Genomic DNA, 16,278 nt, shown 5'->3' on the forward strand with positions numbered 1-16,278 from the left:
GTTTTTTATATGCAAAGAAAATCAAAATGCTGTTATCATATCAATGAATTGTATGCATAAAATACTTCTGTTCTTAGTTTTAGTGGCCCAAGCTTTTGTGCACAAAATGAACAAACTGAGAGAACAATTTGAAGCCAGCCCAATACAATTTAATATAGAAATCACAACAAATATCTACCTGTTACAGTCATTCATCAAGTGGCAGCCAGGGCTCATGCAAAGTCAAACCTCTGTCAGATTCACAAACATTTGCCATCGCCAGTGCAAGATCACAGTTAACACGAGAATGAGAAAGTACACTGCAGATGAGCTCACGATGACAAGCACACACAGGCATCTCTGCAGGCTCAGAAACCTAACCTCTCCACCATCAGCCTCTTCCGGTAACGCACTCGACTGGCCTCTCTGATGGCCTGCCATTTCTGCATATCATCCTCACTGCAAGACAAAGAAACACCGGCAGCTTTCCTGCCCTCCGTTCCTTGGGTATTTAAAGCTCTCAGCTTCCTAAGCAGCATATCGTCTGTTTTCAGATGCGGTTTCAACTCCGCTTTGGGTCTGCTCTGTCTGGGTTCAGTTGGGTCACTCATCAGCTTGGCCTGCAGTTTAGGTGGTAAAGCCCATGTTTCTGGAATAGGAACAGGGTGGTAGTTATCAGGGGCCCCGGACAGAGGGCGATGGCTGATTTGCTGTTGAACTTTTCTAGAAACCACATCGTCTTTTTCAATGTCAGGATACACGGGTTCGCCCTCGTGATGAGGCTGAATTACCACCGTGACATCTGCCTCTGATCTACGGCGAGGCACAAGGAAGTTTCCATACTTCAGCTTGGCCAGGTCATCGCTCGAGTGGAAGGCATTTGTGCGCCGTGTAAACATATCATCATTTTCCAAATCAGGCAGGATGTCGGCAGAAACGTTGTACGGGTCATTAGGATGTTCTCGTCCAAGGAGTGGATGCTTTTCACATTTTATGAGTCTGGGGCCAGAGGAGGGATCTGGACTGGGCCAAAAATCAGGTGGCTCAAATTTAGGCAGCCCGACAATCTGCTGAGCAACAGTGAGGGGTTGTGTTTGAGAACTGTGAGTGAATGAAAGAAGAAAAGAGTAAAGAAAGGGTTCAGAACATGCAAGGGAACAGTAGGAGAAGGCAAGTGTAAAAATAACTGCAAGTTAAAAATAGTAGCGCATAAAGCAGGATGCAACTACCCATGTATTATATCAGTATATTACATGCTTCAGATCTGTATTGTTACACTTGATTTTGATAGTTAAATAGTTTTTTCCGAGATAACAACTCCTGAAACTAATAACATAAGCTCATCTATGTACAATCATTTTGACCATAAGGGAATAAGTTAAAATGCATATCTATGCTTATTTGTCATCGTTAATTATACGCCGGTTAGTGTATACTCCATCAGCTCCATTCAGCCATTTTCATTTTTGTTAGCTTTCCCCTTAATTAAAGAATAAAAAAATCAGCTCAGAACATTGTTTTGTGTGTAATGTTTAGATTTTGCGGTAAGTAATAAGCAGAATAAAGTACATTCAGGTTGTTTTTGCAATGTTACACACAGGCGGACAGCACTGTCAGACTTTATTCTGCAATAACAACCACTTACAGTACATGTATTCTATCCCTTACATAATGTCACAATCACCAGCAATTCAGTCTACACGGATAGCCGGTGATCGTGACATAACATTTGGACTCGATTTGATTTTAAAATAGAAGTATAGAAACGCTCAGCGAAACTATCTTTAAGGATCTGCTATAGCAATGCTATGTCATATTACGACAGTTCATAGCAGGCATGAATAACAAGAACCGTTCACAGGAAAGACAATAACTACATTGTGTTTGAAAAGTAACTAGGCAATATTTACTGGCTACAGAACAAACAGTCTCTAAACAGACAATAGTAAATAGGATTTAATATTTCCCATGCTGATTGTACAGACAACCACCATGGAAGTTAGTTTTAGAAATATGGCTCTTAATAGCATTTTTTTATGATAAATGATAAAGATGTTTCTAAAATCACAAATAAATAACAATAAACAGCATTGCCATCCACAGCACAGCTATAACAGTAACAGTATTGCTTGGAAACACTTTCAGAATGATTTCCCCCTGATGAATATGGATAGCCAGTCAGAATCCATCATGTTTTAAAAAGGCACAGGCATTTAAAGCAAAACTGCAGTGTGTGCTTTTAATGTGTAAATGTGCCTTTACAAACTATAATGACGATGTTGTAAAAATTGCACATTTATAAGAATGGGGAAATAACATGCTAGAATGACTTTTCAGCTAATGTATGACATTAACAGACTTTAAAGAGTTTATAATTACTTAAAACTAGGCCCACACAAAATCTGCACACACAGAAATTTGCAGATTTCCGCAGATTTATTTAAGACACTTGCTTTTTTTGCTAATTAAGTTGATCTAATTGCATTTGCATTGTAAACAATAAACAAAAGTTTAAAAAGTTATTATTTTTTATTTCATATACTTCGTTTTTAGTTATGATACTTCCAAAATCTTTCCACATAAATCCACAGGTTTTTAAAAAATTCTGCGCAGAAATAACAAAATCAAATTCTGCAGATTCTGTCTGGCTTTACTTATAACCCTTCATGTCAATGCTTAGAATAAACAGAATTTTAACATAAAATTAAGTATAGTTTTATTATTGTAAAAGTGTAGTAGCTTGTTTTTTGTGTCATTTATATAACCACAGTTCAACTATGCATTTTGTTTTTAAGTAGTGTGGACACTAATGTATACTCAACGGTAGTTATTGTTTTTGATGTGAAAGGGTCCTTAACTACCAAAACTGCAACAAAAATCGGGGTTGATATGAATACTTTGATATATTTTTATCTTCTGAAGGCATATAAAAGATTTGTGTGGTGAACAGACTGAAATCAGAAAAATCTGATAATCGACCATTTTATTGGTAAATTAGCTGCTGCTCTCAAATGCAAACAGTGTGCTTGTAATCCGTCAGATTTGTAAGCTGAATCAGCTGTATTTATTGTAAAGGTCAGACTCAAAGGAATGACTAATCATTCAGGAATGTACTGATCCTTTTCTAGAATTCAACCTACTGACTCATTATATAATATGGTCACAGTTGTTTTTAAAGGGAACTGTTTATTGGAGAACTTCACTGGATAGTTTTCTCTTCTCACACAAATCTTACACCTTCTGAAGAGCTTTTGTTTTCTTAATTCTTTTTTTTTACTATGAACCCTATTAAAAGATTTTCACTTTTTTTTTTGGGTGAGCTGCACTTTAAACATGCTTGAATTATGTAACGACTTATATACTGACAGTACGAACCTTCTCATCTCTTCCGTTCGGATACAAAAGCACTTGTTTGGTGAGATAATTAAAGTCAGTGAGGATGATTTTAAATAAAAAAAGACTACATGTTAGTAAGCATCAGTTTATTAGAACACGAGGAGAAGCTGATTGGGGAAGTGGATGTCCATTCCTATGGCATGTAGGGATGTGATAAGGACCTGTGTGTAGAAGTGAGGCTTGGCAGGGCAAGGCCTTCGGGTGAATGGGAGTGAGAGCGAGGGGGTTCAGACTGAGTGCGGGAGAAAGTGGGAACAGAAGGCCAGGGATTGACGTCACCGTCTGATTCTTCCGAGGACGAACCTGACTTCTTGTGGCTGGAAAATGTGAGGTGAAAAAGCACAGAGAAAGATACAGAGAAAAAAAGTTAGCAACCCTCACCAGGGAAAAGGCACAGAGAGGTGACAGAAAAGCCTTAGTAATAAAAGTCAATGATCAATAAAGAAACTTCAGGGTTTGAAGTGGCATGCAAAAGAATTTGAACATTTAGGCCATGCTTAAAGTAAAATTGCTCAAAATCAAGGTACAATTAATACACAATTTGCATATTTTATATGTGAGGAAAATTTTAGGCCAAGTTGTTCTGAACTAAGGTGTAGCATCATTTGCTTGCAGATGCCACTTCATGACAAACTGGGGAAGCATAAGGGAGTACTGGAGCATCTATAGAATTATTCGTCAATAATTTTCTAATCAATAAGGACAGTGGATAAAAAAAAACGTTTTTTCTTCAAATCTATTCAAATTGATAATTATTTAAAAAAAAAAAATAAAAAAAAAAAAAAAAATAATAATAATAATAATAATTATTATTATATTACTATTAATACATTCAAATTACATCATTAATTTTAAATATGTATAATATTATTTAAAATATTAAAACCAATTTTTTTTCATTAACAGTTGATAATTATTTAAAAAGAAACAAGTTGTCTATATGATATTAGTATTCAGCTCATATGTAAAACCCTCATAGCATATTTTAGTAATAAACAGAGCAAGTATTATTATTATTATCCAAATACTGTCCAGTTTTTCTTACTAAATATCTTTAATAATACTAATTATAAATTTTATAATTTAATGGAACCATTAAAACTTTATAATTCCCTCAACTTCCATATATCATGCATGTCTTGGAATTTTTTTTTTTACTAAAGGTTTTATTTTGTTTCTAGTTTTTTCCTCTGTACTGGACAGACCTGAAACCCTGGATCTTCCTGTACCAAGGCCGACGCTGGGAACCCAGTTTGATCTTGTTGATGTGCGCATCCTCCTCAGGTGTCCAGAATTTGGGCAGAAATTTATCAAAAGGCACCGAGGCAGACAGTTGAGGCATCAGGCCTACTTTACGGGCATAAAGGTCATCTTGAACAGGATCGGCATAGCCAAACTCATCGTCCTCCTCCTCAGAGTCATCATAAATGCAGACATCGGCAGATTCTGGCCTCCTGTAAGTCCTCTGAAGAGACTGTGACTGACTGCTGCTCAAAAAACAGCCATTTTTATTACATACTGCCAGTAATCACTGCACATCACACCATCCATGGCTAACAAAGCACAGCAAACCAAACAAAAATTAAATATTCCAAAAAAGAAAAGGTTGAAAATCAAGCGAAATAATGACATCACGGCAACTCAAAACCAAAAATTGAAGCTCTCCGAAGAAGACCCAAAGTTAGCACTGATAAACTGCAAGCAGATGCGTGTCAGTGATGCCAGTTTCTGACCTGAGATGGGTCATTGTCTGCCGGGGCACATTACTGATGAGCACATGGGGTCTGGTGGTGCATGGGACAGCAGTTGCCTCCAGTGGGCTCATGGGTAAGGCAAAGTTGGTCGGAGCGACAGGAGAAGGGCTGTGAAATCTACGACTAGCGAGGTCATCTAGAACCACATCAGGATCCGGTCGATCTGCATCTGAATCACTGCTCTCATACTCATAAACTGAAGCCTGGTGGGCTGCTGTCTGAGATTTCAACCCGGTCAAAGATGAAGAGTCTGAACCTGCCATTTCAGGACTGGGACTGACCACAAACAATGGTTTCAAAAGCTTTTCAAAAGCACAATAGCAAGAAAGTAATGAAGAAAACAGTCAACTGCATTTAGAGGTTTCATGGTTACTGTAACATCTCACCCAACAAAAGAGGAATTTTATGATAAACATAAATTTTAAAGTGGGCAATAGGGAGACGTTTTGAGAAATGCTCAATCACAACATAGGGATTATGCTGCAATTCAATTTGACCCAAAACACTTACTTTATATGAAAAAGGTTCAGAAAATCTCATTAACAAGGATTAAATTTTACATTCACCGAGTGCCAAATGAGAGTAAAGACTTGCTTTTGCAAGTACATGAAGTATTATAATTGACATTAACTCACCAGTAAATGGCCAACATATTTTTAATCAAGTTGCAAAGACTGTGTTGTAATTAATGTACACAAATGTATAATAAGATGTATGGTAAGAAAAATACTGTGCCAAACATCTTCCTAAGTTCTAATGAGAACAAAGAAGCAATTAAAATACACGTTTCTCTGTATGAGAAAAAAAAAAAAAAAAAAAAAAAAAAAAAATATATATATATATATATATATATATATATATATATATATATATATATATATATATATATATATATATATATATATATATATATATATATATATATATATATATATATATAATCAGTAGTAAAATGTTTTTTTTTATTAATTTAATTATTTTAAGTTAAATATAGTGTATATTATATATATTATATATATATTGACATATATCCTAGGGCCGTTTATATCAAAGTTGATATTTAGTCACACCATGTTGGTGTTTTGTAACCTCTCATTATTACAAAGTGGGTCACAAAGCTCAACGCTCAACCCCCAAATTAGAGGACCAGGACATACACACATTCACTATGGACAATTTTAGCTTACCCAATTCACCTATAGCGCATGTCTTTGGACTTGTGGGGGAAACCGGAGGACTTGGAGGAAACCCACGCAAATGCAAACTCTACAAAGAAATGACAAGTGGCCCAGCCAGTGCTCGAACCAGAGACCTTCTTGTAGTGAGGCAACAGTGCTACCCACTGCGCATTGACTGATAAACGAACACATACATTTTTTTTTAAATAATATTTGTCTGCCCAATTTATTCTGCATATTTATAATGAAAAAACAAACAGATGATAGGTTTGGCAAAAAGTAATTTTAGACCTTGTTGCTTAGCCTAAGATATATTTTGGAAATCTTTTGACAATTTCTCATTTAGAGTCAAGAACATGCACGCAAAACTGTCTTTTTGTTCAGAAAAACATCTGAAGATTAGAGAAATACCCAATTAGTTTTTTCCATTTCATTGCTTTCTTAGAAATATTGTTTTTCTCATAAGAGAAAGACCAATTCCACACTTTCCACATCATTACTGGTCACCTTTCTACAATGTATACTTTAACAAATGCCCCCTTAAATCTCTGAAGTGCAGATTTGCATTACTGTACCTAGTGAAAGTGCCGTCATCTTCTGTGAACATAGGGCTTGCCCAGCTTCTTCTGCTGTCTTCATTTCGCTCTGCACGTTTCTTGCGTAATGGTGCTGGAACATAGCCGGACTGCTTGTCCCGTGATGGGAGAAACTGATTGAACTGAGTAGTAGTCTTAGGTGCTATGACCTGTGAACGGCGGTACTCCTTATTGTCTGCCATGGTGAAGCTCAGATCTGCTTCAGGGTCACTGCCACAACCTAAAGAAACAGCACAGAGAGCCTGTGGGTGAGGCTTTTACACACACGATTGTTTTCTTTCCTGGCTGGAATTTTTGCTGTTTTTATAATGAGGTAATGATATTTTCTAACTTATAACTCTAAAACTTACAGAGTGTAAAAGAATAAAGATCTTCATAGAGATGTTATTTAATATATTCATGAAGCTGTGTTCTTATGACGAAGGTCAAATGACCTGTCTTTAAAGTTTTCCACAGCTGTACAATTGACAGTTTTTAAGTGCATATTTAAAACACACATAAAAATAGGTGGATGGAAGCTGATGTCCACGGTAGAAGCCACTACAATATTTCACTTTTGGGAAAAAAATGTACACATTTGTTAAGGCCATGTGAACTAATTTATTAGTTCAATGCATGAAGCTTAAAGATTTATTTTGCTTTCTGGATTTTTTTTTAATCGTTTTACTGTTCATTTTGTTATTAAACATTTAAAAAGTATAAAATCTCTTTTTGCCTTAGTACATATTATTTCATGTTAGTACTCTTTATTGCAATCTTTATCTCAATAGACAGTGAATTTACATAACTAATAACACAAAACGTACAAAAGTAGCAAACATTACATGCTTTCATTAATCTGTACAGTATTTACAGCATGTACTGCATAGCTTAAGGCTCAGAAAATTCTTAAAATATAATTTTGTTTTACGTTTTTTTAAAGGAAAATGGATGTAGTTAGGTGTAGATAGGTTATATAGGTGGCTGCAAGTTCTGTAAGAGATCAAACCACAGCCAGGTAAGGAAAAGAAGTGTAAAAGTAACTCAAAGGTAATATAATGCACTACTTTCCATAAAAAGTAAATAAGTAACACATTTTATTACTTTTTTCGTTTTATGAAGAAACCCCCCATACACCCAATCTTCCCCCTTTTCTCTTTTACCAGGGCGAGCTCTCAAAAACTACCTTATCTTGTACCCCCTTACATGCTTTTTAAGGCTCCTAGGTTTAATTATCTCTAAGCTCAGGGTTCTCTCCTGGGACAGCATGCCAAACTAGCTAATACAATTAAGCAATATCTAAGTGTGAACTCTTGAAATGATCATTAATTCAGTAAACACTGCGGCTCAAAAGTTTGGGGTTAATGCATTATTTTATTCACGTGTCCCCCAAAATATGAAGCCTCATTATCATTTGTAAACTGTGACATAAATAGTGTCTCCTAAGCTCCAAGAAAGAATCAGCACATTAAAATTACATGATTTGTAGCATTTTACATTGAAAACTGGAAAACTGAAATGCTATTTCAAGATTTAAAAATATACTGAAACCTCTCATTCAGCAATATTCTGAAATGTCTTAATTGTCCTAATATTTGTACTTTTCCCCCAAAGTTCACACATACACATATTTCTCAGTAGTAAACATGTCAGTGGGAAGCAAGTGACTCATTGGCGAGTCAGTGGGGAAAACGAAAAAATGTCTCACTGGGGTGAACGTAGACAGTCCAGAGCACTAATTATATGAGTAGATAATTACATCAGCACCTTTCGCGTGAGCTGCAATTGAGCCCCTGGGACTATGATTGAGTAGAAAGATGCTAATGTCACTGAAATGCAACCATGTAGAAGTCTATGAGCGATGGTGGTTTGCACTTTCCATTAAAACATCCTCTGCTGACGATCAAATAGCAAAATAGAGCTCATGACAAAAGCTTAATGGATCCACTAGAGGGCACCAGGCTTTAGATTTGACAGGCAAAAGTTAAAGGGGACATGCCAGTTTTCTTAAAATGTAAAATAAAAAGTCAGTGTCCCCAGAACATGTCTGTGAAGTTTTAACTTAAAATACCAAACAGATCATTGATTACAGCTCCCCAAAATCTCCCCTATGTGGATGTGAGCAAAAATATTCCTATTGGAAGAAAATGAGCTGTTGCTGTCCAGAAGAGGGTGGAGCTTAAACATGTTATTCTGACACTCCAGAAACAACAAAAGAAGCAACTCTCATGCAGCAAATAACCATGACCATGAGCGTACAGAATAAGCAGTGGAAAAATGTTCCTTTCAACATCACTAGGCGAGTGAAATCTGAGTGGCTTGTGTTTCTACATATTGCAGAAAAAGAGTGTCCATTTTCACATTTTCTGGGTAGGAACATGTAGCTGGGACTAAAGTCAAATTTTCATGATACCTCCTTTTTAATTAATAGGTTTTAATAAATAAGCTAAAGTGTTATTAATTAATTAATTAATTTAGTTATTTACATTACACAGCTCTCTGGAGCTCTCTGCTCTCAGCTCTCTACTTGATTCTGATTGGTTTCTGATTAGATTCCAAGGTATGTTATTCCCAGATAACATCTGCCAAAATATACAATATAAACAATATCACAGGCTCATCCGGGTACTATGAATCATCTTACATATTTATATATATGTATATCAGTCACAGCTTTGTTGGGCATTATCATTATCTTAATATGCAATATATATGCAATATGCAAGTGAGTGAGGGTTTTATGTTTAATTTTAAGAGTTAAATTATTAAATTATTTCAACTCAGATAAATGTTTTTTGTCTAATTGTTTACTTCTGTTGCAAGCAGCTGTGTGTAATAAGCAGGATAATGTAGATATGGTTGGTTGTTTTCGTTGAATAAAGTCTAAACAGTAATCAGCAGCCCAACACAGATGATGTGTATTAGATGTACATTAACCATTACTTAAAATTAATTATTCAGTCATTCAGTTTTCTTCGGCTAAGTCCTGTTATTCATCAGGGGTCACCACAGCAGAATGAATCGCCAACTATTCTGGCATATGTTTTACGCAGCCAATGTCCTTGCAGCTGCAACCCAGTACTGGAAAACATCCATACATGCTCTTTCATAGAAATAAACTATGGCCTATTTAGTTTATTCAATTCACCTATAGCGCAAGTCTTTGGACTGGGAAATCAGAGCACCCAGAGGAAGCCCACATGAACATGAGGAGAGCATGTAAACTCCACACAGAAATGCCAACTGACCCAGCCGGGACTTGAACCAGCAACCTTCTTGTTGTGAGGCGACAGTGCTAACCACTGAGTCACTATGTCACCCATACAAAAACTGAACTGCACATTATTCTTTCTTTTTGACTTTTTTTGTGTAAAATGACACAAAATAAAGCATCCAGCTCCAGCTTTAATTCATCAACTTATCTCAAAAAGTCAAGCTAGAACACACAAGAGAGACTGAAGAGTCTTACCCTCGCTGCTGCCTTTGAGTGTGGCGTCTGAGGATGTGCTATAGGTCCTGGAGCCCAGCGAATTGAGGCTGTCTAGAGAGTCTTCTCTCCTGTGTCCGGCCCGCAGCGGGAAGAGCTCTTCTCTCTCTGAGTACCAGCTATCTGGATAAGAGCGGTTTGGCACACTGGCCCGCAGTGATGTGCAATCCTCTAGAGCCTGTCGAGCACAAGGGTGTGAGTGTGAGGGAGACGGGCCGACACACACAGCAGGCACAAGGGAACAACACAAACAACAAACACAGCACACAGACTTGATCAGTGCACAAACACGGGCTTACTCATAAGAATCGTCTGTTTCTTCAATTGTTAGTCATGACAGTAGGGCCAGTCTTGTAATTGTACAATAACAGACATTAAATTACAGAAATTTCCTTAAATTAACATTTCTGGTAAAATTCTGTAATATAACCTCTGTTATTTTACAGTAAAGTTCTGTAATTTAACGGCCGTTATTTTACAGTTCTCAAAAAAATCTGTAATTTTATTTCCGTTTATTTTCGGCAGCTGGGGTGCCGAAAATAAACGGAAATAAAATTACAGATTTTTTTTTTTAAGTGTAGCCTTCCAATGCTAACAAGATACATACAAGAATTATGTCAGTTAAAGGTAACCAAACTTCTAGTAATCAAAATAATGAACACTGCATACAAACTGAAGAGGGCTACCTGTGTCATGTAAACATTTTACTATAATTAAGTCTTTATATTGCAAATAATCACAATATTGGGAAATAATATAATTATATATAATATACATGCATAATATATGTATATATAATATACATATATATGAAATAATCACATTAATGATCCACATGTCAAGTGGTCAAAACATTTCTCATTTAAGTTACTTAAGATATTAAGTTTTATTTAAAAAAAAAATTGATCTACATTAAAGAAAACAACCAGCATAAAGTAACTCATGTTTACTTTTTTGTTTGACTAGATATCCTACACTGTAAAAATAATATGATCAAATAGTCCTCACAGCATATGTTTTAGGTCATTTTAACAGATTCAAGTTAATCTTAATCTTAATCTAAATTAATCTTGTTCTAACTTAATTTTATAAGTTATGCCATCATCTTTAAGCCAGTTTAAAATAATATAAGTTTAAGGGACTCATAAAGTTAAGGTCAAATTAAGGGCACCAGGTTTTTTTTTTTACAGTGTAATCAATTCTGCCTTTTAAATAAATGTATTTCAATCTAAGATTGTTGTTTGCACTTGAAAACAGACAGAACAGCCCTTTATGAAGTGTATTTAGTAGCTATGAGCCCAGCATACTGCATTCCTAGCAAGATATCTTAAATACCAGAGAGGATGTAAAAAAAGATTTACATGGCAAGCTACTCTAAAAGAATCAGTGGTATTCAAACAAACAATATAAGTTCTGAGAGTAAATACTAGAGGCAAATAGCACACAATGTCAGTATTATATCTTACCTTATATAGTGTGGTGCCAAGTAATCCCTCGAAAGCCTTCAGTTTTAGGTAAGGTCCATTATAAAATGGATCAGCATGTGCCTTTCTGCCCAACCAATATATGGTGATTAGAACCTAAGATACAAAGCAACACATTAGTATACTATTAGTACATATGTTGCAACAAATATACTGTTTAATGATAAAATTAAAGGCTGATTGCAAGCTGCAACACACAATGAACTAGATAAAAAAACCAAAATCAGCATATTAAAGTTAAGAAAAAGGGCATGCAAGAGTAATGGCATCTAAAAATGAAACTTTGCCATAACATGAACACATTAAAATGAGAAACTATAGTAAAATATAAAAACAGAGCAAACAATTTTTTTTTACTTCAAATTGCAATAATGCCTCAAAAGATTACTTTTAAAAAACAATATGATTAAATGCTTGATGTATTTATATTGTAGGTTTGTTTCTCTCAAATCCACCAATATTTTATTTAGACATTCGCTCCAGACACTCATGTATCCAGACAATCTTTTGGCCCCTGCATTTGCTTTCTAGAGCTATACTTGAGATTTAGAAGAGGCCTCTTAAAATGCTTCTCTGATATAATGCCACAGTGCTACTTTAAGAGATAGGCAGACAACCACAAACCACAATGTGGAAGCTGTAAAATGAGCATTTTATTAGACGCCACAGGAAAAAAGCAAGACTCCTAAGCCTCACAGAATATTGCAAATGAGCAAATTAGGGCATAAACATGATTTAACATCAGCATTGCCACTTACATTTTTGAGCCTCCTGCTGCTCTCCTGGTGCCTGTAGGGGAGAAGAGGTGTTTTGGTTAATCGCTCACAGCCTGGGAAAAGTACAATAAAAGAACAGTGGGCATGTTTCGGGTCTCTGTGTGCACTGGTGAATGAGCTAGAAGGTGAAAGCACAATCCTATCAGGCCAGCTCCCAGTGGCTCTATACAAAAGAACACACACTGAAAACATGCACTGACAAACATGATATAAAGACCTGATGAACAACAGAAAAACAACCCTGTTTTTAAATAGACCACATTTTTTATTTTAGAAATGCAAGAAACAATGCAAATGCTGAAGATGTATATGCATTTAATGCACTGTGTACTGTACTGTATGTTCTACTCATATGGCACCACTTTGTTCCTGATTGGTTATTTATGAGCATTGTCACCAAAGGTTGAGACTATACAGGGTCACAATAAAAATACCACATTCCTCTATGTAAAATGTCAATGGCATCTTGAACTTAAGATCCCTGACATCCTGCTGCTGTGTGCAACAAAGTAAGGTATTTCCTTCTCTGTTGTTTTGACCAAAGAGATTATATAATACCTGCACCGTTTCCTCAATAAGGGACCCTTTATGAGAGTTAACATGTATGCCATCATTATATTTAGTTAAGGAATATGTTTAGAGAAATCATCTTGTGTTTGATATAATGTATTAAATAAATGGCCTCAATGCTGTTAAATGCAGTATAATAGTCATTATAATAGTTTTGCTCTTTAAATGTCTGTTAGAAATAGTAGACCATCTGGCTAACTTTGGATTACTTACTTCAACATACAAGAGTTTAATTACATAGTTTGAATATTACACTCAAAAAATATTTTTTACTGCTTGTTCAAACTAATTTAAAATGAGCTGAATCAACAAACTTCTTGAATGTTTTTGGAACAACCTAATACTTTTATGCTCCATTTAAATTTGTAAGAACAATTAAGTTACTTTAATGAAGCAATTCATGGAACCCAGTTTTTTTATAGTGTAGGATGGTCAGTTAGGGTTAGGTAAATAAGTTAGGGTTAGTTAATAAATTCATTATTTAATGTATACTGTATTAGTGAATATAAAGCAATGTTTTCGATTTCTTTTAAACATTACTAAATAAATTTGGAAACCCGTAGTAACTATATTTACTTTCAGCCCACTAACCTCAATTAAGTTTTGACCCTTCAAGTTTGGGCACCCCTGCTGTTTTATGTATTGTCAGAGATGCGGCTAATTCATATGAAGTTTATTTGTTGTAAAAGGAGTCATGCCTCCGAAATCCATTCTAAACCCAACCATCATTTGACATAAATGAGATTGTACAAATGTACACAAACTAGCCAATTAATCAAAATGTTACAACCTGCAGTGAGATTGCGTTATTGGGGTATTTATTATCATAGGTTAAAGACTGACTGAATTCCTCAAGTCATGTTGGATTGCAACCACAGTTATGAGCTCCTCTTCATATGTTCCATGTTTTATGTGGTTATAGATAAATCAGTAGTACAGTAGCACATGCCTGGCCTGCAGTATTGGGAGCATTTAATGACACTAAAGTGACTGACAGCACCTGCGCTGTACATACTGTACCATCCTTCAGTCCCTACTGACATCTATAGAGCACATTTTTCCAGCACTAACAATACTCTCCAGAGTGAATACAAATACATTTTTGGCTGTGACAGTCCTGTTGTAAGATTTATGACAAGAAGAGTGATTCTATGATGTGTGTTTTTAAAGCCGGTGAACCTGTATGACATGTTCATCTCGCTGAATAAAGGCGTTCACTGCTCCCGATAACAACAATTTATTGCTCCAATAAAAGTCGTAAGAGGAAAAGAAGAATGTGTCTGCCATCAGAACAAAGTCCACATTTACAAAGCTGCTGGAAAAAAGTGTCATGAACATTCAGCCTGAAACGCTTGTTACCTAATGATAATTTATGAGCCCTGAAAAAGCCAAAGGATTCTTTGTTGGGGTGAAAAAATAGATGGAAGGGAACTTTTATTTTGGGAGCCACAAAGAATTATTTTGGTTTCGTGGGATCAGATGTTCTCTCACATGAATATGAGCCTTTATTTATCACCAATCCTTTTTTTTTTTTTTGAGGTGTGTGTGGGGGAGATCATAAGATCATGTTGTTTTATATGGAGAAAGATTTGATCTTGAAAAGGAAAGCTTAATCAGCAAAACCAGCATTTCTAAACAAATCTGAACAATGGGAAAATTATAGTTCTGCCAACATTTATTCATTCTGTTGTCAAAGAAAAGTTCAAAACTGTCTACGGTAAAGTTTTGTCTTCTGGGAAATACAAAATAAATACACTTTGAAAAATAAATCAGACCCCTTTCATAACTACAACAAATGTGACCTACAGATTTTAAACATCAAGAAGGATGCAAAGATACCATAAAAGAATAAAACTATCATAAAGGTAGACATTTACAACTACATTTGGATTCTTTCTCACAAAAAGCTTTAACATTACTTCACAAGACAAGTGAACATGATATATCTAATACTTTGTGTTGTTGTTGTTGTTGCAATCATACCAAAAAGAGGCCAGAATATTTATTGTAAAACTTACATTTACATTCCCGAATATTAAATATTGATAGGTTGGGTTGGTGAACAGGCTATTTATATTGTTAACACAGGGTTACAGTGTGATAAAAAAAGTGCATTTGTGTTCAACAGGCGCTCTTGGCACACTTTAATACTTCGTCCTTTAGTGAAAGAACTGTGGCTGGAACATTCCAACAGCAACAGCTCATTTTTCTACTCAAAACCCTGTCAGACATAATCAGAGACAAATGCTTTTCAATGGGGTCTCTATTCACACATCAGACTTTAAATGCTTTGAACTAATGTGTCTAAACAAGTACAAGACTGCGTCAAATTGCCTGTAATCACCCGTCTGTTCCCAAGGCAAGAAAAAAAAACCTTGTTTGAGCTAATGACTGTTTGTGAGGATATGATGTTTTCGATGTTATACTCTCACAAAAGGCGACATCAAGCCAATGCATTCTTAATTTTTCATGCGAAATGAACTCAGAAACTAGGATACATTCCCCAAAGCTGTTTTTCAGACATTTTTAGGGTCTGATGATACAGTCTTAGCAGGTCACTGTCATAAACAAAACAGTACTGGTCTGTGGGAAAGTTGCACTGACATTTAGGATGTGTTGAACCAAACAATTTGTGTATGTGTGATTATTTCACTGGATAATTTCAAAGCAGAGCACAATAGAAAGTTCTCAATTAGATTGTGCTGCAACCCTCCAAACAATGTTCAAACCACAGAGGCTCATAAAGATGTGGTAGGGGAAAAAAGTCTGTAATCGAGATTAAATATATATCGCCTACACACAAGACCTTAAATTAACATTCTCCAAAGTGAAACAGGGTTGGTCATAGGTTTATCATTAACATTAAAATCAAAAAATTGTACTGGAGTTATACAGGTATATATTCAATACAATGCACTGCGATCTTTGTCCTGAGCAGCTCATTTTGAATGTGTTTTTAGATTGACTCTGTTCATAAACTTGAGTCGCATACATGATTTTCAAGTTTGTAATGAGAAAGAATTATATATCTGTGGACGAAAAAAAAAGTTTGCATGTGGCTATCTGTCAAAACAAAAGC

The 16,278-nt window shown here is 35.5% G+C and overlaps 1 protein-coding gene across 50 annotated transcripts in view; it reads right to left on the reverse strand.

Annotated features, from left to right (window-relative positions):
• The window catches only part of lmo7a (LIM domain 7a), a 76,500-nt gene that overhangs the window by 32,807 nt on the left and 27,415 nt on the right, over positions 1-16,278 (reverse strand). For 29 of the 50 annotated variants that reach the window (XM_073911888.1, XM_073911877.1, XM_073911885.1 and 26 more), the window contains exons 5-12: positions 12,612-12,642; positions 11,836-11,949; positions 10,352-10,547; positions 6,883-7,123; positions 5,109-5,405; positions 4,581-4,862; positions 3,537-3,692; positions 361-1,080 (exon numbers count right to left, since the gene is read on the reverse strand). In XM_073911888.1, the coding sequence (XP_073767989.1) occupies positions 361-1,080; positions 3,537-3,692; positions 4,581-4,862; positions 5,109-5,405; positions 6,883-7,123; positions 10,352-10,547; positions 11,836-11,949; positions 12,612-12,642 (2,037 nt within the window). The remainder of the gene's footprint in view (positions 1-360; positions 1,081-3,536; positions 3,693-4,580; positions 4,863-5,108; positions 5,406-6,882; positions 7,124-10,351; positions 10,548-11,835; positions 11,950-12,611; positions 12,643-16,278) is intronic. The other 21 variants (XM_073911898.1, XM_073911891.1, XM_073911903.1 and 18 more) reach the window with 1 other exon arrangement.

The sequence above is a fragment of the Danio rerio genome, chromosome 9 (assembly GCF_049306965.1).
Source record: "Danio rerio strain Tuebingen ecotype United States chromosome 9, GRCz12tu, whole genome shotgun sequence".
In the NCBI taxonomy this organism is placed as follows: domain Eukaryota; kingdom Metazoa; phylum Chordata; class Actinopteri; order Cypriniformes; family Danionidae; genus Danio; species Danio rerio.